This window comes from Neolamprologus multifasciatus, chromosome 9 (genome assembly GCF_963576455.1).
Source record: "Neolamprologus multifasciatus chromosome 9, fNeoMul1.2, whole genome shotgun sequence".
In the NCBI taxonomy this organism is placed as follows: Eukaryota; Metazoa; Chordata; class Actinopteri; order Cichliformes; family Cichlidae; genus Neolamprologus; species Neolamprologus multifasciatus.
In genome coordinates this window covers 30,159,601-30,185,003 of record NC_140447.1, presented here as the reverse complement: position 1 = coordinate 30,185,003, position 25,403 = coordinate 30,159,601, and the positions used below count along the sequence as shown (strand labels likewise).

Genomic DNA, 25,403 nt, shown 5'->3' with positions numbered 1-25,403 from the left:
CTGACTCTGAATAGTTCAGAGTCAGAGTCAAACTTTTGTTCATGCTCCAAAAAACAAGCGAAAAGATGATGATGTTTAAATTTTTATTTATTTTTATGAGCGAAAAAGTCACATAGCAGGAAAAGCAGGGTATTTTATTTGATTTTACTGGATTTATTAATAACATCAATGCAGTTTTGAGACAGTGCAAAGACTGAACCCTTCAATAGTTTTCATTTAATTTCTCTCCAATTTGTCTGCACCTCCTGTCACGACTATTCAATCAGCTTCCACTTCCCTTTGCTGTCATTTTGGTCATTTCAGGCACTTCCTTGATACTTCCTGTTGCAGTCTTCCCTTCTTTTCTTTTCTTTTCTTTACCCTTTTAGTGTGTATTTTTTCCTTCATGCATGACCTTTTTCCTCATCTCTCACTAAATATTATTAGTGCAACACTTTTCTTCCTGCATACACTTTTATACAAACACAATAAGAACCAAAGGGCCCAGATTATGGAAAAGGCTCAAGAAAAGATCACCTATAGAAATTAATTTTCAGACTTTTAAACCAAACCACAGATTCAGCCGATTTGAAGGTTTAGGAGCTACGACCAGACGAGCTGATCTACTGGAACTGTGCCGTCACAACCATCTCTACGCTTTTTACAGAGACTGCTCTCAAAAAGAGGAAATATCCAGAGAGCAGCAGTTCTCTGGGCGACTGCCTCACACTAACAGGAAGGCAAAGATAATTCAAATAATCCATCACTACGATGAATGTATGCAAAAGAACTTCTCTAAACGCATAAACAAGTGTCAGCTAAGAACAGGAAACTGAAGCAGTTCACACAGCTCGCCAAAATCAGACAACGGAAAATGAAAACAAACAACTAGTCTCGATTTCTGCTTCGACATTCACACGGTAGAGTCAGAACACGACGGCCTCGTATGTTCGAGCCGCAGGTTTAATGATGATGGGATATTTTCTTGGCACACTTTGAGCTCCTTAGTATCAACTGAGGATCATGTGACAACCACAGCCTACCTGAGTATTGTCACTGCCTGTCTCCATCTCTTTATGAACACAGCACCTTCCAGCAGAATAACAGGACATGTCACAAACCTCAAAGCATCTCAAACTGTTTTTTGAACATGAAAGTGAGCTCGCTGCACCCTCCACAGTCACCAGATCTCAATCCAATAGAGCACCTTTGAGATGTGGTGGAGGGAGATCCACCTCATGGATGTGACTCTGTGATGTCAACGTGGACCAAAATCTCAGAGGAATGTCTTCAGCAACTTGTTGAATAAAACTATTCTGACAGTAAAAATGTAAATTTATATTGACGTCACTAAGGCTACGTTCACACTGCAGGCGAAAGCGCATCAAATCCGATTTTTTTGACCCTATGCGACCCATATCTGATCATGGTGTGACAGTGTGAACGGCACAAATCCGATATTTTCAAATCCGATCTGGGTCACTTTCATATGTGGTCCTGAATCCGATACATATCTAATGTTTTAGAAAGCTGCTGTTTGATGGTCAAGTCGCATTAAATCCGTCTTTTACATCACTGACACAAGACAGACGCCAATTATCAGCGCCGGAGAAGACATCGCGAACGCTTCCTGGCCATCCGGTGAAACTGTTGGGAAGACAACGTTGGAGAAACGTGAGCATTTTATTTGTACTGTATAATCTGCAGATTCTGACAGAAATCTGCAGCTATCCTTTGAAGCAGCGCTCCTCTAAAACAGCAATAAGGATCATTATTAGGTTATTTACATTATTATGTAAATAACAAAATAACTTAAAGCAAAAATTGGGAAACGTGAAGTCTGAAGTCTTTATATTAAGGGCCATCAGTCAAACAATACTGTTGGTCTGGGTCTAAACAGAGCGCGTTGTGTGTGACGTCTTCTTTTGCGCATGCGGCCGCTTTGAGCGTTCACACTAGAGCGCGTTTGCTGTCGCATTTTATTTGTAGTGTGAACGAGCAGACAAAAAAAATCGGAATTGAGCATTAAGACCTGCAGTGTGAACGTAGCCTAATATAGAAATACTAAACACATTCGCTGAATTACTAAAGAAAACAAGGAAGAAGGAGGTCACTTTTGAATGTTCAGGTTTTCCAGCACGTTGTGCTGAAGTCACAGTGACTCATCATATTTTGGAGCGATTTCAGTTTTAGAGATTCAGCACTCTCACAAATGTGAGACATTTTATTTCATTTTGCTGCCATGGACAGTTTCTTTTTGTCTTTAATTATTAGACGTATGCACAAAATAAATCTAAACCACTTTGGGAAAAATAAAGAGTAAACCTCACAGTACAACATTAACCTTAAAGCATTTAGATGGAAAATAAACCGAGTTGGTTCATCGTGCTTTTCATAAGGATGCGTTTCTTCCTGCCCACTTTCTGCTCCTCGTTTCATAAACCAGGTGACAGCATCTCACCAAATACATAATTTTGTTGCAATAAAAATATACATAAATCTATATTTACATATGCTTTTGATAATAAAAACAACAAAACCTAAAAGTTTATCACTTGGGTGGATCCACGAGCGGCCTGGCTCCTTCGGCACCAGTGGAATAACTTAAAACAGCTGTTTGTCTCAGGTTTGTGACAGTTTTGCAGTTAGTTCATGACCAGATGACGTCAGTGGAGGATAAAGGACGATGGAGTTACTGCAGTTCATCCTGATGGGAGCACTGAGTTCAAATCCAGTGCATCTCCTGGAATCCTGATCCAAGAGCATTTTGAATAGTTCAGCTGCAGTAAAAGTTTTGATACCCTTGTAGCACACATGGCGATGACGATGATGTATGTAGGTATACGTCCACATGTCATCATCCTGAATAAGATCCAGCCTGTGAGCTTCTTCTTCACTGATTTCCCCCAAACGTCTCATTTGGTGTTTGATGGCCGACGTTAATCAGGAAGGACTTCGACGTACTCAGACTCAGGAGCATCTGAATAAACAGAGCGAAGGTCAAACACACCAAACAAGATGCTGCGAGACAGAAATAAGACAGAAAAGAACAGAAACTGAGAAAATGTAAGGCGTACTCTCGTAATCATGTTCTTCCTCGGGTACGGTGTCGGGCTGCCTCCATGGCTCACGTTCAGTCCTGCGCGGCCTTTGTTCGGATGACCTCGAAGGCTGTGCTTGCAGCTCTCTCTGCGGCTGGATCAGCAAGGCCGTCTTCCTTTTGACTGAGTGGCGCAGATGCATGGCCAGACCCTGGTTCTTCCTCTTGTAGTGACGAATCAGATCGTCAATAGTCTTAAAAAACGTCTCGTCCAAACCTCCCGCTGTCTGATGAAACAAGAACAGCATAAAGTAAATATAACAAAGGTCCATCGTCCTCCAAAAATCAGCCGAGTAATCACAGTTACAAGACGAGCTGTTTAAAAATAAAGTGTAAAATATATTATCGTGTATTTAAGCAGCTAGTGATCTCACATGGTGAGATGACCCTCGAACATTTGTCAAAAAAAACTTGTTTCTTTGGCTTTTATTTTGAATTTCGTCTTCAGATTGTGACACGTGGAGTGGGTGTGAAACTTGGTTGCAGTTTTTAACAAGGTTTAACTGTTTTTCACGCCTGAAGATTTCATGTGGCTATCTCCTTTATTTCTGTAGCACTACTTTGTGTTTCGAAGGCTTGTAACTTTGAAAACATTCGTACTATTAAAGCAAGTTATTGTCTTTTTTCTTTTCTTTTTTTGTTTGAAAAACATCCAGAAGATCAGAAAAAGTGACAATTTCACCACGTTTTGCTTGAGCACACCAAAGATATTCAGTTAATAAAGATAAACTGAATATCAGTTTATGGGCCGGGTGGAGTCTACACCAGCTGTGACAGGGCGAGAGGTGGGGTACACTCTGGACTGCAGCCAGTGTATTCAACTGGAACCTTGAAACATCGTTTAAAGAATTGTAAGACTATAAAAACGTCACTCAACAAATTGTCAGAAGCAGAACGATGGTGCGATAAACGTAGTTGAACTTCATGCGTGTCATGTTCCCAGCACCGCTTCAGTTTAACAGTTTTCTAATTATTTCATGGATGCCTGTAAACAGCTTGTTATTGTGGCCAAAGCTGACACATACTGAAAGTTATGGTCGGATGATCAGACGATCGACATCACACGTAGGTTTCGCTGCATCAGGAACTCCTTTAAGGCTTTCAGCACCTAACAGGTAGGAGCTGTTCTGGGAGCACGAGGGAAACACACACAACTGTGCTTGTTCACTGTTGTGCAACATGTGAACAAAATAGGAGGAAAAAGTCAGTGTCACTTTTCCACAGCAAACCGTGACATCATCAAATGTTTTGCTTTTAAAGAGCGTGAAAAGAGTTCAATGAGAACAACGCTCAGTCTGCATGTAGGACCCCTCGCTTTTAATATGACTGTCATTTGTGACTTTTAAAGGGGGTTTCCACTGCACTTCTGAATATTTACTACTTCATTTGGAACCAACTGAATTTGAAGTTGGACTTTCCCAAACCTCAAGTGTTTATTTGTTTGTTTTTTTATGAGGTTTTCGTCAAAACTTGAAAATACAGTCGATGTAAAAAGTACTACGGTTTTATAAGAAGAACAAATAATGAATCTAGTTCTTATCTGTTCTTAAAGTTATGTCAACGTAACCTCAGAAGAAGTCCTGTATGGTGACTTGTGACATATTGTTATGGCGTGGTGTAATATTGGCAAAGACCTAAACACAATGCAGAAGTGCATGCCTTCATTCAGCAGCTTGTTGAACCACCTTTAGCTGCAATACTTTGCAATAGTTTTCTGTGTGACTGTGCATGAGTCTCTCTGCTGGTGGAGGAATTTTAGCTCGTCTTTAGAGTTGCTTCAGTTCTGTGAGGTTTGTGGTTATTCGTTTATGCGCAGCTCTCTTAAGTTCCTCCCACAGCATCTCAGTCGGGTTGCGGTGTGGACTTTGACTGGCCCTTTGCAGCCTGTTTATTCGTTTCTTTTTCAGGTCGCTCTTTTGTACATTTGCTGCTGTGCTTGGGATCATTGTCCTGCTGTTTGACCCGTTTTCTGACCGATGGCCTCATATTTGACCCTAGAAAACTTTGGAGGTGTTCATGGACGACTCAGTGACTGTAAGGTGGCTACAAAACAAGCTGAAACAAGCTGAAACAAGCTGAAACAAGCTGAAACAAGCTGAAACAAGCCATATGCCTTCTGTCTTTTTCTAATTGTGCTTTCATGAACTTTAACAGGTTAACTGAGCACACACACATGTACGGAGCCCCGCAGGGGACATGGGAGAAAAAAAAATTAAGATGGACTTTTGCGAGATCTTGCAAAAGTCCGAGATCCGAGTTTCTCGCAAAACTAACTCGGGATCTCGCAAAAGTTGAATTCCAACAATGGCGGCAGCTACTTAGTTGTAATATTACTCTTTCTGGGTCACAAAATACACTTTTAAGATATTTTGAGGCGTGAATGTAGTTGTGTAAACGTCAGATACCTGCTCGGTTTACAAGACATCACATATTTGCAAAAGTGCTCCAACGTTTTCGGAGATCTGACACCCACTAGCTCGAAGCTAACGGGAGGTCGAGACCTACTACAGCCGGGAGGAACACCGCTTTCCCGGCACATCGTGCCTCGACCTCCCGGTCGGCTTCGAGCTGGCGGCCTCCGAAGAATGCGGCTAAAACTTTTGCGAGATCCCGAGTTTGTTTTGCGAGATCTCACAAAAGTCCGTCTTAATTTTTTTTTTCTTCCATGTCCCCTGCGGGGCTCCGTACACCTGCAAACGTCTCCTTTCATAGAAAACAAATTAATCAAGTGCATTTGTAGATTTACTGATTTTGAGGCCAGACTATCTCAAGTCCTGTTAAGACTGTTGAATGAAAAATCAGCTGGTAACAGTTAATTTTTGTTGCATTCGCAGACATGGCTGTCTCGTAAATTATGCAAATGCACTGAAGCACAAGATTCATTCTAATGGAGAAGTTATTTCAAAAAGACTATAAAAAGGCCAACAACAACAACAACAACAACACTTTTCCTTTACTTTTTAGCAAAGGAAGTATTGTAGAATAGTGAAATAGATCGTAAAATTACAATAAATATATCTTTAAATATTTAAATCACCTCCAAATGATAGATAGTAGTAGGGGGAAAGTGAGACTGAGCCACATCCTGAGACTGAGCCCACGGGTTTACTTTTAAAGTCACGAACAGCTCACGCACGCAGGCAGCAGTTGAATAAATCTGTGACTTCTATGTTTTTATACACTTATTTTTTTGCGTGTTGTGGAAAAAACTGACTCTGATAAAATGCTGCCCTTCAGTGTGGGGTCTAACTAACGTCAGAGGAGTTTCCTGTGGGGAGACTTCACGACAACTGACTTTCCATGATCGAGGTGAAATATTCATGTACAGTCAGCTGTTTAGCGTTTGTTTTCCATTTTTAAAGGCATGGGAAAGACTCTGAGATAAACAGAGAACGAGCTGAACTTCAACAACGATTAACAGACGGATGGAAACATTTAAAGGAAACATTGGTGACGTTTAAAGCAAAACTGATTTTGTGCAGACGTGGTGATGAGACCAAAGTATTTTCCTCTTTTGAATGGAACTCAAAACAAAATGTAAACATATATAGCATATTAAACTATTTTTAACTGGTTTTACCATTAACTTTGTGTTTTCCTTTTCTCAGCAAACAACTTTTTTTTGAAATCCTGTAAAATAAAGTGCACAGTGACTGATTTGAGCAGTCAAACTGGTTTCTACTATGCTTTTATTTGACTTCACTCATGCTGGTCACACACTGGCCCAGAAGCTTTCACCACGCTACTTTGACATATAGACTGGAGGTGCCGGGGACTGAACCACTGACCTTCCTGGTGGGAGCCGCCCCGCTCTGAGCCCAAGCCGCCAATATGGCTCCTCAGGGATTACTAATAGGTCCTCTGTTTTTTTAACATGACGTATTTTCTTTCTCGTTAAAGTTTGTGGTGAGATTTTTGATAAGCAAAACACGATCTGTTTAACACTTTGTTAGCAGGTGGCTAGCAGCAATGCGCTGTTTACCACTATCGGCTGGTTCAGGTTTCAGCCGCCTGGCAATTTGATGAAACGCTAAGAAATGAATTCATGGACTTTTTAATGATGTTTTTCAGCTTGAGGAGTAAAACTAGAAGATCATTTCACATAGAGTTAAAATATTTTTAAATGTAATAATTATATATACCCTCTTTGATAAGAAATAAGATTCAAATTGTAGGAATGTTTGGCTGATCCAGCTCCACAATTTTAATCGGTATGCACAAGGTAAGAAACACGTGTTGCCATCGTCGTTTTATATATGAAAATTAAAACATATTTAATAGGGGTGGGGGAAAAATTGATACTGTGTAGTATGGTGATATTTTGTTTGCTAATAATGTATCGATACAGGGACAGCAGAAATCGATATTTTGTTACAAAAAAGGTTTTTGTGCTCTGACTTCAGAGCATGTTGATCCTTTTTCTGAGCAAGAATCCTGACATTCCTTCACTGTCCAAATGTGTTTAATAAACATGACAGTTTACTTATTTTAATTTAAGACATGTTTTATTTTAATTAAGTTTAAAACTTTTTTATTTAATGTAAAATTATATTTTGTTTTAATTTACTTTCAAATTCTTCAGTTGCTGAAGGGGCTGCATAGTTTTCATAAACTGCATAGTTCAGAATAGCTATAATTGTACCAGATGGTTGATTCAGTTAAGTTGGACTAGACTGTAATACAAACCGTTCAGTTTGTCAACAATCAAACTGAAATGAGAGAAAGACTGAGTGTGAGACTTTGATATTAGATAAAATGAATATTGATAAAGTTTACCTTTATGTACAGAATCTGAATATCGCAAAATATTTTAAAAAATCGCAATAATATCGTATCGTGCGTTAAGTATTGTGATAATATCGTATCGTGGGATGTATGGTGATTCCCACCTCTAATATTTAACTGGATTTAGAACAGATTCTGCTAAAATACACTGACAGAATTTTCTCCCTTATTTTTTTGGTGAAATAAATTTTCAGTCCATCAGCCTCGATTTTTTTATCTTTCTTTCTTTCTCGCACTATTAATATCTTTCTTTTTCATATTATTTTGTTTTTGTGGCGTCGTGAGTTTTTTCCTCTGACACGTCATGTGTGTTTTTGGGTTTCTGTCCGTGAACCAAATACAAATTATTTGAAGACAACATCTTGATAACATCATCACTTTCTCAACATCTTGAGAAAATGATAAGAACATTTTTTCCCTGAAATACAATGACGGCTAACTGAGCAAATAATCAGAACGCTACTGATCATGAAAATCATTTTTGCTGGCTGTGGGAGGAGTTTGGACTTGTCCTGCTCGTAGTATGTTTGATTGAATAGAAATATGAAAGCGTAGGTGCAGGATAACACTTTGAGCTCTTTATAATGTTTGTAAATTTGCTTCTTTGCATCTTCTGGTGTAGCATGGCAAACTGTCCTGCTGGGGTGAGTTGTTGGGTTGTTTACCAGCTGATGATCTGTGGTTTTATCTGTTTAAAACTGAAACCTGCTGAAATACTCAAATTAAACTTGTGTGGTTGTGTTTTGTTGGTATTGAAGTCGTCTGTAACTTTGTGTAACTGTGCGATTGTTCTTTGTGTAAACTTCGTACAGTTCTGCCTCCCTTCACTCGTCTTTTGAGTGCAACTCATTTACCAAGAAACACACAAAACAGACAAAACAAAGGACAAAGATGGCTCACAGCGACAGAATAACTTTAACCTTGACAGTCACATCTTCACAGCTCTACCATTTAAAACATCTACGCTCTCAGAACTACTCGGCTTGCTCAGAGAGGGTCATTTCGTTCAGGGGTTTTCTCTCTTTTATTGCAGCCTCTTCACCTTACACTACAAAGGACCTGCTGTTGTATATAAATGAAATTGAATTGAACTGAAGTAGGAGAGTCTGAGGTAACTCTGGGATTATTTGAGGAACTGTGGTTAATTTTTCTGAGGACGCTTTAACGTCTCAGTTTCAACAAACACTTACTGGAGAAAAAATTTCTATTAAAATTGTTCCCCAAAGATGTGCCGCTGAACATCCGTGTTTATGTTCTGCTTCAGTTTTTAATAGTTTGTTTCATGTTAGCTATTTGAAATACAATATAAATGAATTTATATTATATTATATTACATCCACGCTCCATAGTTTGGAAGTCAGAGCGTGGAAGAGTTCGGAGAGCTTTCTCAGATGTTCTCAGATGTTCTCAGACGTTAGCTGTAGTGATGATAAGGTCTCAGTAGCTCCGACTAATGACCAGGAGCTTGTGCCTGTAACTGGCTTTACTAGAAACAGCAAAGAACGACAGGAAAGCGTAGGGGAAGACATGCAGCACTTAAACCCGGGTTGGCCACTTGCTCATCCGACTGTGCTAAGCCAGTGCCGAGACCTCTTTTTGAGTTTTGCTAATTTTATGATAGCACATAGCTTGGCTGACCATTTCATTATTGTTTATTTTAGTCCATAACATTAAAAATTCAAAAAGAAATATTTTCTATGTACTATAGATCAGCGGTCTCCAACCTTTTTTGCGCCACGGACCGGTTTATGCCCGACAATATTTTCATGGACCGGCCTTTAAGGTGTCGCGGATAAATACAACAAAATAAAACTAGTACCGGTACCGAAAAAAAGAAAATTTATTCATAACACACGTGAAAACCGAGTAAACGATAAAAACGATAACAAAATAACGCTGAAAACCGATAAAAACCCTGAAAACTACATTTCACACCTGAGCCTCAACTCTCGTGGCCCGGTACCAAACGACTCACGGACCGGTACCGGTCCGAGGCCCGGGGGTTGGGGACCGCTGCTATAGATCACATATGCAAATATGTTTAAATATACATACACTATATGGACTAAACCTCAATTAATTTTTGAATTGAGGTTCTCAAAGCCACAGGCATGTAAAAATCACAATCCTTAAGGAAATCAAGCACCTAGCCAATCAGTCGGTCTTTAGAAACGCCACTGAATTCGAGTGCGGTGCTTTAATAGGATGTGACTGTTGCAACAAATCAGTCGGTGACATTTCTTCCTGTCCACAATTAGCTTTAGGTGGCGTTATTGCGAGGCCGAAGCATTTGGAAACCACAGAAACCCAAACACGAAGTAAAACATCATGTGGAGTTCCAGCACAGGCTCGCTGCATCACGCAGAAGCGTCACCAGCGCTTTGCTGTCTCTATAACTACAGCGCTGCAAACCTCATCTGGCATTAACATCAGCACAGAAACTGCAGCAGGCAGCTTCGTGGCACGGGTGTCGACTTTGTCGGGGCCTGTGTTCTCAGGTGCACAGCTTTGATGATAACAGGGCATCGCTATTGCTCATATGACCTACTGCAGGTGCCGCACAAGCAGGTGCCTGAGTTTGAGCCTGCCCCAGACCCTTTCCTGCACATCATCACTCTCTCCCTGCCTTCCTGTCGACTCTTTGTGCTTTCCTATCAAAAAAGGCTAAAATGCATAAAACAATAATGAGGATGAGGCGTCCAAATAAACCTTTACACCACACAAAGTGATGCCTTAAAGAACGCTTGGCAGGAGGCGGCCCCTTGAAGAACATTTTTGAACAGAAAAGACTCTTCTGCTTCTAAGAGTAAATATTTTACCGCTTGATTTAAAATCCTGCAGCGTGATCGCTGGGAAAGAGTATTTAGAGTCTGAGTTTACTGCAAACACAGAACAAGGAATAATTCTGAATTCAAGGACCTGCAAATGTTTCTGCATGTGGTCATTTGTGTGTGTGTTCTTTTACCAGGAGGGTGTAGTAGCCATTGTGTGACTGCAGCAGTCTGTAGGTGTACACCACCTTCTGTTTACTGAAAGAAAAGGAGATTTATGCTGCTGTTAGAGGACCGTAGAAGAAGTAAGGTTAAGGACGTGTGTAAAAAACATTTTATGCAACAAAATTCTGACTTTGTTTGTTCACACAAAATAAAAGAGGAAGAAGAACACATGGTCACATGACTCAATTTTCTCATTCTCATGAATCTTCTTATCAGTAATAAGCATCACTGTCAGCTTCCTTAACAACTAATACACAAACAGAAAACGTTGGCAGTGCACAAAAAAAAAGTTATGCAAATTTTAATGTACTTTTTACTTGTATGTAAACACGACGAGCAGGTCATGGAAAAAAGATGCAGAAGCAGCAGCGAGCTGGAGTGGAACCTTACTTGACCACAGCTGATATTGTGGTATTTGTGTAGGTGTTCACTTCCTAGAGTAATAATACCCACGCAAAAACGTTCTTATCGTGATTTTTATAGAGAATAATCTGCTTAGATCAACGGAACATCTTTTGCCTCTAATATAATTCATATAAATACTAAATGCTCCCCGCTGTCAACACCTGCGTGCACACTGCTGCATCAGCAAAAAAGAGCTGGTTACGTTTTTCCATTATTGCTTTTATTCAACGGCCTTTCTTAACAAAGCTCATTAAAACTAAATTCCCTGGTTTATTATATTAACATGCTCTCCTTCCCCTTTTATGCTCGCTACAGAGGATTTTAGGTCACTATATTCACCTCACTCCTCACTGCCTAAAAGCTTCACATCCTTATAAGGTTTTCAGAGACAGAAAGAGAGGTTTGAATTTGATTTGAGGGACTTTTATTTAGTTTAGTCCTCCTGAACCAAAGTCACATTAGAGTCTTTTCCTCATCGCGCTCTTCTCAGAATTAAAGTGATTTAACTTAAAGTCAGAACCACAAATCCTCACAGAAGCACCAGGATGGTTACAAGGTTAGCCTCTGTGACAAGCTGCTATGAATGATGCCATATTCTATATTAGGCTTCATATTCTAATGATACCATCGAGTGTCTTTACCTATGAAGCTGTTAAAAGAAAGAAGTTTTGATAAAGGGAAGTCTGGTGTACTTACTAGACACAAAGACACATGGCTCCCTGGATGGTCTCGCTGTCTCGGATCAGGTAAGCTCCATCCTTGTTCTTCTTTCCCAGCAAATCCTCGCACTCCTTCTTAGTCAGGGCGCCGTGGTAGCACGCAGGCAGAGCTGCTGCCATGGTGAAGAGAAGCCAGCAGACAACCGACTGACATGAACGAGCCAAAACACCTCTCAGCAACTTCTGCTTTCTCAAAACAGGCTCATTTCCAAGAACGGCTCCTCTCGCTCTCTGAGTTCCCTCGGAGAGCGCGCAGGGGCCATGAAAGAGCTCAGTCCGGGTTCGTGGTGGGAAACGACGGGATGACGGAGGTGAGCAGAGAGAGGTCAGTGCACAGCGCTCGGAGGCAGTGAGCAGAATGAGAAGAGAGAAGAGAGCCGCTCACACTGAGGCAGTTTCACAGGAAGTGTGTAACGTGTGTGTGAACACGAGTGAGAGAGGAGAGAGAAAGTAACATCAGTGATATCGCCAACACACATGTGCAGGCATGTGCACATATAACTGACTAATGTTTCTAGTTAAAGAACCCGAGAGAGGTGAGAACAGGAAGTCAAAGAATCGGTAAGCAGACAATGTGTAAAGTCTAGAATCACAGAGCAGAGACCTGCTGGTTACAAGCTTAGACGAATGAATTACAAACTCATTTATATCATACTTTATATCCTAATGATGCCTTAGATCAGCGGTCCCCAACCCCCGGGCCTCGGACCGGTACCGGTCCGTGAGTCGTTTGGTACCGGGCCGCGAGAGTTGAGGCTCAGGTGTGAAATGTATGGTTTTCAGGGTTTTTATCAGTTTTCAGCGTTATTTTGTTATCGTTTTTATCGTTTACTCGGTTTTCCTGGGTCTTTTCATGTGTGTTATGAATAAATCTTCTTTTTTCGGTACCGGTACTAGTTTTATTTTGTTGTATTTATCCGCGACACCTTAAAGGCCGGTCCGTGAAAACATTGTCGGGCATAAACCGGTCCGTGGCGCAAAAAAGGTTGGAGAACGCTGTCTTAGAGCGCCATTACTGTAAAACTATTAAAAACATTTTGATAAAGGCAGGTCTGCCTCAGGATTCAGAGCAGAATCTGTTTAAGACATTTTACTGTCAAAACGGATTTTCAGGCTTCCTGGTTTTTATTTATTTTATTTTTTAACCGACTCTCGTCAGGTATCACAAATATTTAATTGCCCTTGTATGATGTCACAATTAGCTTAACAGTCACAGATCAGGGGTCACGGACCACTGCAGGCCTGTGTGGCTGAGAGCTCATTGTTACAAACAAGGCAAGTCAAAGTCATGAGGTAGATCAGGTCAGCACAGAGCAAGTTTTAGTTTCATCCATCCTGCTGCTTCTCCGTCTTCTGCAGGTGGAGGCCAGAGTAGCAGCGGGGTGGTGGTAGAGGCAGTCGGTACCCTACTGTCGGTCGTCTTCATCATCATCATCACCTTCCCCATTTCAGGCTGGATGTGTGTAAAGGTAACAGAAGGGAAACCGCTCAGACTCAGACTCTCGTTTCTGTAAATAAACTGTACTGAGAGGAAATCATGAGTCATCGGAGAGTAGAGCTAAAATATTAGCTGATAGAACATTTGTTTTATTTAGTAAACAAACATTCATTGTGCAATAAATATCGTTGTTTTGGGTGGGAGAGTTGGGGTTTGCATATTAAGTTCTGAGTAAAAAAAGTGAATAAAAACAAGATTTTTATTGCAGCTTTTGGGTGTTTTTATACAAACTTTGGGGGGAAAACTATTTCCAGTCTTAAAAATTGAATGTTATTGTTTTTCTCTAAGATAAAACTTAAAAACAAACAGGTACAAAAGCTTTTTAGTTCAAAGCCATATTTAGTCTGCTTAAAATACTAGATGGTCGCAGTGTCAGAGAGCAGCAAACCGACTTGCTGGCTTGAGCTTCTGTTTGTGTAGATGCTGCTAATCCGTCTCTGAGAGAAACCAGCAGAATAACCTTTTAACACACACATTTAACCCAGTCTGTACGAGGAAGCGGCGTGATGGTTTCTACAGGCAGAAGAACCACACACTTTATTAAACACACAGCTTTCCAAAACCTGAGCAAAAACCTGCAGTTTTGTTGTGTGCGTTAAAACTCTTGTCATCAATGCAATACTGTGCAAAAGTCATGAGCCTCTTCACTTTCAGTAAAATAGGTGCATTCATTGAAACATGTGCAAACATGTGAAAAACAAAACAAAACTTTGTACAAGTCTAATGAGCTTGAAAGTCCATATATGGTATGAGCACACTCATCACTTCTGGTCATTTCTTTAAGAAGTCTTCAGGAATAGTTCTCCAGATATGCGGATACGCTTTTACTGCATTGGAAGTGTGTTTGGGATCATTGCAATGCTTCCCCGTGTCCATAATTCCATCAGTTCTGACTAGATAACAAACTCCGCTGCCTTGAAACGCAGCCTTAGATCATGACAGAGCAGAAGAACAGTGTCGCACACAGGAGCTCTGCCAGAGGAGGTTAACGAAGTCTAAGAGAGCAATATAGTTTGCATAGGCAACTGTGTGGGTCTTATTTGTGTAGGAGGATGGAACCGCGATTGGGTCTGTGGGCGGCTGGTGGCAAACCAAGACTTAGTGAGAGCAGCAGGCAGAGAGTAGGCCGCCTGTTGATCAGCTGACAGAATCTTTTGACTAGTTACTGAGATCACGTGATGAAGTGGACAAGCTTGGTTTGAGGTTTCCACAAAAATGTTTCCAAGGTGGCGAAGTTTCCAAGAGCGCTGCTGCAGGTAACTCGGAGAAATGGCGTTACTGCAAACAACAGTCACCACAGGTGGCCCAATGTTCACCATAACACCAACAATGATCTGGCAAAGAACTGCTGTAACCTCCATCTGTGTTGAAACCAGGGCAGAAGGAAGGAGCTGTGGGGAAGCTGTTCCAAGAGGAGCCAGAAGTGTGGAGAAGTATTGCTCAGGAGCACTTTAAAAAGTTACATCAGTCTGGCTCCTTCTAAGCTAAATATAAAGACATCAGGAGAGATTTAAATGTAATGTTGTTACAGATAAAATAGAAGAAAGATAAAATAATTATCAGAATATAAACTCTCTCCAAAGCATTGACTACATATGGAGGTTATTTTCATGCTGCTCATTCAACCCTGTTCTTCTTTCATAAAATTACACGAGCATTATAAAGAACATCATAAAAGAAGAACACACTTTAAACAGCAGCAGGCGCTCTGCAGCCCTGCAGTAAGCATCAGTTACATTTAATATATTCACCAAAGTTTAAAGTTGGTGTTTCCTCCACCCTCTGTGCAGAGTTTATACACGTCAGCACGGTGAGCGGTGGCAGACTGAAGGCGTGCTGCAGGCTCACCTCATCCAATGTTAGAAACTGTCCTCCTGTTTTCTCTGCTGCTTTTTCCACTAGTGCAACACAAGCAAGAATTCTTCTTTCTTTACTTTTGTTTGGCTTTCTAATCACTAATGATTACTCAGGAGAGAGTCTGCTCCGAACTTCTCAAATGTGAGGATTTGTTTGGTTTTCTGTCGTTGTTAATTCAATAACTTTGAAATGAGAACATTTCTTTAATTCTGGAAACCAACTAAAAAGCAAAGCGAATAAAAGAAACTGTTTAGTTAACTGACATTAAAGTTAAAATGAAAAACTTGTATGGGCTCCTTCTTTTGCCTCGATGAACATAATTTGTTTTGCCATGTTGTATTTTATTATACTGAGCTAAATTTATTTCCTCAGCTTAGTGAAGATTTTACGTTTCTAGTATGTGTTTAGTGGTTTTAGCTGCCGAATCCCAATCTTCTGGATAAATAGAGTAAATTATCTGTAATGTAGAAGCCAGCTCTGCTTCATCAGGTGACTTTCACAGATGTGAAACGGAAACTTTCAGTCATCACTGCACAAAAACACTGAGTGCACCCTCAGCTCTGTAGGATTCATCTTTGAATGTGTGAGTGTTTTGTGTTATTGTGATGAGCAGGTTGTGGTTGCTGTCGTCTTCACACTGGGCCAGGCTACTGAAGGACGAGCAAAAGGACCTGGTACCAGACATTATTCTCTCTCTTTTGACCTGTAGCAACAAGACTTCAGCTTCTGTTTCATCGTTGTGGGTGTAAATGTGCAGCGTTAGCTATGACAGAGTGGAAGGAAAAGCTTTACTCTGAAATTACAGCTGAAATTCAGAACTATTAGAATAAATACAGGATTGTGGAACAAACAGAGTAATGTTGGTGGTTCTGTCATGATTGATGCTGAAGTAATGATTAAAAATACCTCATTACACACATTATTATGTTAGGTATAAAGTGCAAATACTCGTACTACACGAGACTTTAAATATCATATTTTTATTCGCACTGCACGCTGCCTCAGTGTTTTTCTTTTGGTCTTTTCAAGTTTTCACATTTGTGTGTTACCATGCCAACAAGCACAACTAATAAAAATGGGATCTTCTCCTCTTTCTGACGCTCTGCAGGTCTGGTCTGGTTCATCCCCTGGTTGGACGCCATCCAGACCTGCGCATGTTCTTTAATATCTGGCCACAAGAGGGCAGCAGCATCCTGTGATCACTGAAAGCTAGCACGCACTGACCGTTGTTCCCATATAAGGATCAAATCTGTGACGTGTCCACCTGGCCTGCTCAGAATCAGCTGCTTTTCTTCCACAATCACAGTCTGAAGTTATTTGTTTCTGCACACTGATGCTTCGTCACCTCTCCCTGCCTTCTGCTGTCACCAGGTCTTGACTGTGGATGCAGCGCCGTTAAAGGTTCATGTGGGTGATGTAAACGGCTCCCAGGCCGTGTTCTTGTTGGCCCAGACGACTCTGAAGCCCATGATAGGTTCTCACACTCTGGAGGACGTGTTAACACAGAAGCTCGCCACGGTAAAGAGGATGGAAGTGAGTGAGACACAGTGAGAGTCAGTGTTGTTGCAGTGTTTAAAAGTAGACGGGCACTTCAAGCCAACACAGTAGACGGATGTTTGATGGACAGTGCCCTTCCTGGTGCAACTTTCACATTTATCCAGACGGATGGATCTTCTGATACATCGATGCTGGGCTTGTATTTCCTCCTGGTTTCAAACTCAGGATCCTTTATTGCACACCAGTGTTTCGAGGTACTTGTTGTGTCTGTTTTTAAAACTATTTATAAACTTCAAACGTGTTACACCTCAAAGCGCCTCCTTGGTTTCAGCAAAGCAGATGACAACTTGTTTTTATTACGTGCAGACAGAATATTTGCTCAGACAGATGACGATTAACGGCGGTGCGCTGCTACTTTAACATCAGTTGTAAAACATTTCCACAGTTTTAACTTTTCTCACAGTTGTTGTGTTTTTTTCTTTTATGTTTTTTTTTGTTCGTGGGTTTAGATTTATTGTTGCACCTCATATCATCACAAAGGTGAGCAGCTGAGTTTGGGGTGATTTCAGGAAGAGTTCACCTGTGAGTGCCATCTTTATTTTTCTTAAGTCTGCTGTCAGGTATGAGAAACACGTTTAGTAAATACAACCTGCTGTGCCTGATTTGTCCTGCAGATGGCGCTGTGCCTCAAATTCAAATCGTGGGGAGTTCAGATGGAGCGGGTGGAGCTCAAAGCCCTGACACCCCCTGTTGATCTGCAGCGCTGCAGGGCTTCAGAAGCCGTATCACAAACACACACAGTCATGTTTATATCACTCCAGAGGACATTAAACTAACACTTACTTCATGGAGACATCTGTCCTTATATACATATACAGCCGACTGAGGCTAATTTAACAGAAATACACAAAGACAGACATGAAGTTCAGAGACACACCTGTGTGATGAATTAAAGGAAAAGCTATTATCACCTTCAGTGTACCCTGAACCTTAAAGTTGAAAAAAAAGAAGTTAAAATTTGTTCTTTATATTAACTGGTTTATTTTTATGTTTTTAAAGTAAAACAAAAACATTTTAATGATTTTTTTTCTTCTAGATTTTCTTTTATGTTCACATTTTTGTGCGTATTTTTAAAAAAAATCCCCTCTCGCCTCTGCGGGGTTGTCTTTATCCTTCAAGCTCGGGTCCTCTACCAGAGGCCTGGGAGCTCGAGGGTCCTGTACAGTATCTTAGCTGTTCCCAGGACTGGGAGCTTTCTGGTCTTGATGTCAGTGGCTTCTATCTCCTCCTTCTTCAGCTTATTATCCCAGTCGGGTACCTGATCACGGCCAGGGCGTAGGTGTTGATAGCCCGGAGGTTCTTGTTCTTACCGTTCAGCTGACTCCTCAGGACTTGCCTGACTCTCTGCAGGTACTTGGCGGTTGCAGCTTTCCAAGTAGCCTCTTCCGATGTGCCTGTGGGATTCCCAGATACTTGTAGCCGTCCTCAATGTCTGTAGAGCTGCATTCACATCATCTAGCAGATCCTCAGAGGATATTTCACTTAGTCTTGTAACCAGCTACAGAGGGTCCAGCTTTCAAGCTTTGCCATGATCTTATCTTTCAGGTCAGTTCCTCTTGCACTCAATGATCCTTCTTCATTCTTCTTCGTTACAAGCATGTTTTATTTCGTTTTACTTTATTATTTAGATTGTTTATTTATTGGTGTTATAAAATCTTACATATATTAGGTTCTAATAGTGACATTCACCTTTTCAGGCTTCTTTGAAGCACACATGTAAAGTTTAATGGTTTTATTGTGATCTGTAATTTAAACAAGTTGTACTAATAAAGTTAAAATAATCTGTCTGTACCTGCCCGTTCTTTCTGTTTGAGGTGATTGCAGCCAATGGGGAAGTGTCAGTGTCCCACGCTTTGGTGAAGGCGGCGTCGACATTTGAAGGAAACACGGTGGCGTTACAGCTGAGATTCCTGCAGTCACTGCTGTCCATGAAGAGCAGCGCGCGGTCTGTCGTGGTCTTCCCCGTCCATACAGAACTCCCGGATGTCGCCGTTTCCTCGCTGCCTCGGCTCCTCACAAACACCAAAACTCTGCAGCTACTTTCTGGAAAAATAAAAAAGTTTACGTTTAAACCAGAGCGTGAAAGAGAAAGAACCCAAAGGAACAAACCTGTGTGAGCATTCAGCGCTCTCACTGTTACACTAACTGTAAAGTGTAAATAAGTGATGTCACACCCAGTGTTTGTATTTGTGGAACGTCTGAAATTTGGTTCCTGCCAAACACCACGTCACTTTGGACAGACGTGTTAATGTGCTGTATGAACCATAAAACTTTCAGACTTTATCAGAACAGGTCATTATGATAAAGCCATATAAGCATGTTACTGTTTATTACACTCATTTCAATTGATTTGTTGCCACTAAGACATTTGAGTGTTTTTCTTTTTCTGCTTGACCCAAGATGACAATGAAACACAAGCTCTGGTCTCTGGATCACTCAGTCTCAAACGGTCTGCTTTGATGGCGTGTAGCATAACATCCTGGAGTGGAGGCAGGCTAGCAGTCTGTGTCCTCCACCATTTTTCAGATAGTTACCCGTTTCTGCCCAAGTACCCGCTGGATGAAGCAGCCCAATCCGTGTGGATCCCATCCTGACATCAGCCAAAATCTGTGCCTCAGTAAATCACAGCTGATTTGGCAGCACTAAGGCAATTTAACAATATTATGTATCATAGTTTTAAAAGCAAACAGGTTCAGGTTCTGCCTCACTTCATTGCTGCAGCTCGAGCCGTCAAGATGTTATGACACCGGCTCAGATTTGGCGAGGGAATCTCCCGCGCTGCAGCTCACGGTGTCAGAGATCCATGATGAGACATCCCATCACCATTACATAACACTCTAACAGAGACATGCATATGCCCCGGTTCAGTGGTTACGATGTGATAATCTGAGCAGAAGGCGCAGATTAGCTGAAGATTCCAATAATAGAGCATCCAGCTCCTTCGAGTCAGCTGACCCCACCTTCAGATTATAAAGCCAGTATTATTATTCTGAACATGCTAGCTAAGTATAAACCTGAGGTACTTTGAATTTACTTCACAAATTGTTGTGTATATGTTCTTTTCTACAGAGTAACACTGCACATTTTATAGATGTTTAATTAGTACCTACTTTACCTGCAGGGGACATTAAAAACTGAAACTTTAAAGGACTTTAAAATCTAGAAAATAAGATTTGTTTTAATTTAAAAATTAATATTTTTAATTGATTATATTAAGTAATAATTATTAGACCTCTCTGTGAATCGCTACCTTATCGTGGTGGAGGGGTTTGTGTGTCCCAGGGATCCCAGGGGCTATGTTGTCTGGGGGCTTTTGCCCCCTGGTAGGGTCTCCCATGGCAAATTGGTCCTGGGTGAGGGACCAGACAAAGAGCAATTCAGAAGACCTGTATGAAGAGAACATCGAGGGAACAGTTTACCCTGCCCGGGATAGGGTTACCGGGGCCCCGCCCTGGAGCCAGGCCTGGGGAGGGTCTGGTGGCCGGGCCTTAGTCCATGGGGCCCGGTCGGGCACAGCCCGAAAAGGGGACATGGGCCCATCCTCGGGTGCATTGTGTGCTGGGCGGCGGCCAGGAGCGGAGGCCCTGGCGGACTAATCCCTGGGTACCAAGGGGATTAGGGACATGGAATAGTATCTCGGGGTCTTGTTCGCGAGTGATGGGAGAAGGGAGCCCTGGATAAAGTGGAAGAAGATGGATGGATAATTATTAGAATTTAAATTTTCAAACCTTTTAAACGACCGTAGGTATTTAATGTTTTGTGAAATTGTATTTTCTTTGTCTGTGCAAGCAGAGTTAAATGCATGTTTCAAAGTCTCAGTCACACAGGCCTAGAGACCAGTTACTGGGGAAAACTGGGTAATCCCTGAGTAGTTGGTGAGAGGTTTCTGGAGGTTGCAAACATTTAGGTCTGTCGGTCTTGATTTTAGTTTCAGTCTTTCTTAGGCTTCCAGACTCTGACAAATAGATGAAAGAAAGGAGCTGAAATCAACAGAAAAAATAAAATTAATAATAATAAATTCTAAAAAAGCAGCTTTAGGAAGTAATATAGCTCAAAATCAATAAATTAAAATGAAAAATGAGAAAAATAATTTACTAATTATAGTATAAAAATGCCAGCTAACATTAGTGGGCAGTGCATACTTACCACATATGTTAACAGTCATATGGTTTGAGAAACAGACCAAAGAGCCTCACCAGGTGCTCCTGCAAACTTAAAAGTATCTGAACACAAACAGACATTAGACTGAATTACATGAATCTGAGACTTCACAGAAATATCTTCCCTGTGTGATAACTGACCGCTGAGGCTGCGTTAAGCTGTTTACTAGTGAAGAAATCCTGAAGCCTGCTCGCTCATCGCTGATTTTATAATCTCTCTGACCAGATCCTCTTCAGCCTCTTTGTCTTGTCAAGTCAGGTGACCGATGAGATAAGCTCTTTAACTCATCAGAACATCGTGACCTTTTTTACCTGGGTGCTCACCAGCCAATCAGTGCTCAGTCTGCTCTGCAGAGACCCCCTAAAAGACCCACAGTGAATGGATGGAACACACACACACACACACACACACACACACACACACACACACACAAACCTGCAGAGAATGAAAGCTCAATAAAACAGAATTATTTTGATTTTTCTATCTGATGCAGCTGCATGAAAGCAGAGTGGTCACATTGCTGACTCACAGCAAGAAGGTTCTGGGTTTGATTCCAGGATCTCTTTTTGTTTGCATGCTCTCTCTAAGTACTCTGGCTTCCTCCCACAGTCCATAGACGTGCACGTGAGGTCAGCTGGAGATTATAAATTGGCTGTAGGAGGGAATGTGGGCGTGAATGTTTGGATGGAAGGTTGTTGAAGCAGTGGGGACTTTAAAAACTCAAACAATGGCTTCTTGAAATGAAAGGAAGACGTTAAACAACTTAATCGAGAAGCACACAAGTTGGTTTTTGTACATTTTCATGACAGAGCAAGTGTTGATGTCACAGTTAAGAAGCTACAGAGTAGTGACATCATCAGGGTTGTGGGCCGGACTGACTTAGACACAAACTAAATAGGAACAACACACACTCTTTATTGTATATATGCAGCTTTTCCCACATAAAATGTACTTTGCAGGCCGCACAGGTACATTTTAGGGTTTACTATTGGACGATCCCAAATCTCTTATTCTGAAAATTCAGCCACTGCAAACCAGTTTGCCGTTTAAACATCACTGTTTGACAGACTGACTGCAGCTGAGGATGGAAGTCTTTGTTCTGCAGCAGACGTGCTTCAGTCAAACCAGACGCTGCAGCAGGTGGAGAACCATGCAGCTCATCGCAGGACAGAGACCAGCAGTGCAGACTGTGGGCACAAACAGAATAACTGATTTTTGTAGGTTTTTCAGTTCTACTTTTAGAACATCGGTGGTCTGAGGCTAAATTGTGCCCATCTGCGGTTTCGATTGAACCCCCCTCGCCATTGTTTCGACCATCAGTAACTTTGCGTAGGTGAGTGAAATGGTTTCAGTGTTCGAACAATAACTGCAAGAGGCAAAGAAAGATTAGAAACTCTCTGAATTTACTTTCGAAATTCGAGTGCAGAGGTTACAAATAGTTTTATTTCCTGGTTTTGTTTTTCTTATTATTTTTACCTGCACTCCCGACTCTGATAAGACGTTTGACATGACCGTCATAAACATGTTGCTCAAGTTTGCAAATCAGAATCAGAATCTTTATTGTCATTGTCACGAAATTAAAAATGTTCCCCGACCATTGCATCATCCCTAACAATATCAAAATATAAATAAAACAATAAAATTCAATAATAAAATAAATAGAATACTTAAAGTGCTAATAAGAGGTATCAACAAACATTCACATACATGCTTCAGTCAGCGCATAGATTAATACAAGAGTGGCGTGATGGGCGGTTTTTTGTAGCAGTATTCAGACGTGTTATTGTAGTTGGATAAAAGCTGTGTTTGAGTCCTTACACTGATTGCTCTGTACTGTCTGCCTGAGGGCAACAGTTCAAACAGGATGTGAAGTTTCTTTTATGATGTTTTGGGCCTTTTTAAGACAGCGGCTCTTGTGTAGATCTTCCAGTGTGGAGAGAAGCCAGCCGGTGATCTTTTGGGAAGTGTTAAGGATCCTTTGGAGTGCTTTCCTCTGAGCCACTGTGCAGCTAGTGTACCAGATGCATATGCAATAGGTTAGAACACTCTCAATGGTGTCTCTGTAGAAGGACACCAGCAGTCTGTGGCTGTATCCCAATTCAGGGTCTGCAGCCTTAAAGGCCGCATTTTAAGGCCGATTACATCACCGCGACGCGACGAAGGCTGTCCCACTTCGAAGGCTGCTCGAAATGCGGCCCTCAAATGCGTCCTTCATTTCCCTGAATTTTAAGGACGTGGCGGTGTAGACTTCGTGGCCCAACATATCCCAGAATGCATAGCGCGGCGGTGGGTGTGGATAATTTTGCCGAAAAAAAACGGCGGATGAGGGGCGCCCGAAGAGTAAACTTTAAGTAAGTACTGAATATTATGTCACTTATTTATGTGCAAATGTTTAATAACGAAGAACATTAAAACATTACTGTTGGACACATGTCGGCAAAGTCATGTGACATTAGTGACGTTTGTACTAACTTGGTTTTAAAGCCTTTACTTTAAAATATACGCCGTTCAATAGCTGAGCTTAATCAGAGAATGATCAAAGCTCATGTAGAAACAAACAAACAAATGAACCAAAGATTTTCTCCTTCATTTCTGTCAAACAAAGCTGTATGAAACGTTTCCAGCTGTTAGTATCATGGTTGCTAGGCAACCTGGGCAGCACGATGGAGGCTAGACCGTCCCATTTCACAAGCCTCGCACTTCCGGCCTTAGCGGTCTTTGAGTACGCGGCCCTTGAGGATCGTTGAGGCTGCAGACCCTGAATTGGGAAACAGTCTCTGTGTTTATTCCTCCTGAGAACTCTCAGGAAGTCTCTGTTCTCCTTTTTCAGCAGCTCGGAGGTGTCCACACTCCAGGAAAGCTTCTCCTCTGTGTTGACTCCCAGGAAGCTTGTCACCTTTTCTACACAGAATTATCCAAACATCGATCGGTGGGACACTGAGCTGCTGCAACTACGTGCGCAGCCATCTTGCAAAACCTGTTTAGGCTTGCAGTTCTGAAAGCGCAAGTACAGAGCAAATCTGTACGATTTTTCTTTCATGACTGAAATCTCGTGGTGTGAATGTAACCCTTGCTTAGATTAGAAACAGTTTAATTAAACTCTCTATGCACACTGCAGGCATTTGAACAGTAAAGCAGGCTCCTGTTTCCACCACTAATTGCATGATTTTAGCTCTGACGTTACTGTAGCTCTCTGCTTCTGCCTCTCCCGAGTCTCCTGCTGCTTCTGGCCTCGGCTCTCCGTAGATGGTAAATTACATGTGTTTGTGTCGAGTACAGGCCAGGATGGGCTGGGTGCACTGTGGTCAGAGTCTGTGGAGCTATTATTACCCATCACTGGGTGGGTGTCTCCGACTTTACCCATAATCATCCCTCACTAATCAGTGGGTCACCTCACTGGGAACAGGCTCAACCTTCTGCACGAGCTGCAAAATTTGTCTTTAAAACTTCAAATCTGCAGACACAACATAAAACCCAGTAGATCATCACACAAACATTTCGACCCTTTCTTACAGAGAGTCTTGAAAATGAAAGTGAAAGAAAGGATTTGTTTAGGGTCACATAGAAAGAGATCTGAGGGCTGCTTTTGGAGAAGCTCACATCCTGACTGTGGAGGGCTTCTAGTTTACTCCTTTGATCAGTTCATCTCTTGAAAAACATAAACACTGTGTCCTTGAGACTTTATGATTCCCTCAGGATCGCTTTGCTGTTTGTGTAGTAAGAGGATGTAATGATGTTTAGGCTGAAGAAGAGGAACATTTCACTGCTGGTCACATGGACAGACGTGACCTGGATAATCATGGTGAACAACTTCCTGTTTCATAGGCGGAGTGTTTGAGATCAGAACGAATGAAGATCCTTTTAACTTTTCTTCTGTAAACTCTTGTCATTATTTTGTGTTTTTTCTTGTAAAAACACAACACAAGCAAGTCTTAATCATGATGTTGGCAATTTAGGTCCATTCACTCGATTCTGAGAGGAGATGCGCCAACATGGGGGGTCATAAGTCATGTGTGCTGCAAGCACCGGTCACAGACCTGGATACATGGGAACGCTGCGTGAGGAAGGGCGTCTGTGCAAAATGAGACATGCAGATCCACCCACTGTGGGTGTGACAGCAGTACTTTTACCTTTAGCTCCATTCACCCCCATTCATTTGGGACTATCTCACAAGCGCCCCCTGCTGTGCTCTTGTCTGAATGGCAGCCAGTTTCTGTACAACAAAGTTAACAGGAAGTGCATGCTCAATCATCCGGGTAAGTAAATCCCAAAAAGTTGATTCTGTTCATCTGGACGTAGCGATCAGTGGGAGAAACGTTTCAGTGGGCTAATAACCTTATAAAGGT

At 41.6% G+C, this 25,403-nt stretch overlaps 2 protein-coding genes across 2 annotated transcripts; one reads left to right on the top strand and one right to left on the bottom strand.

Annotated features, from left to right (window-relative positions):
- Positions 1-272: 272 nt before the first annotated feature.
- On the bottom strand, positions 273-12,204 carry LOC146511830 (SH2 domain-containing protein 1B). Its single transcript, XM_085171995.1, has 4 exons — positions 11,962-12,204; positions 10,830-10,893; positions 3,057-3,306; positions 273-2,959 (listed from the first exon to the last, which is right to left on the bottom strand). The coding sequence occupies exons 1-4, from the start codon at positions 12,102-12,104 to the stop codon at positions 2,919-2,921; spliced, it is 498 nt and encodes a 165-aa protein (XP_085028121.1). The 5' UTR covers positions 12,105-12,204; the 3' UTR covers positions 273-2,918.
- Positions 12,205-12,286: 82 nt separating this feature from the next.
- LOC146511829 (stomatin-like protein 3) lies at positions 12,287-19,913 on the top strand. Its single transcript, XM_085173618.1, has 5 exons — positions 12,287-12,309; positions 13,282-13,494; positions 16,653-16,872; positions 17,511-17,669; positions 18,678-19,913. The coding sequence occupies exons 1-5, from the start codon at positions 12,287-12,289 to the stop codon at positions 19,011-19,013; spliced, it is 951 nt and encodes a 316-aa protein (XP_085029744.1). The 3' UTR covers positions 19,014-19,913.
- The last annotated feature ends 5,490 nt before the right edge of the window (positions 19,914-25,403 follow it).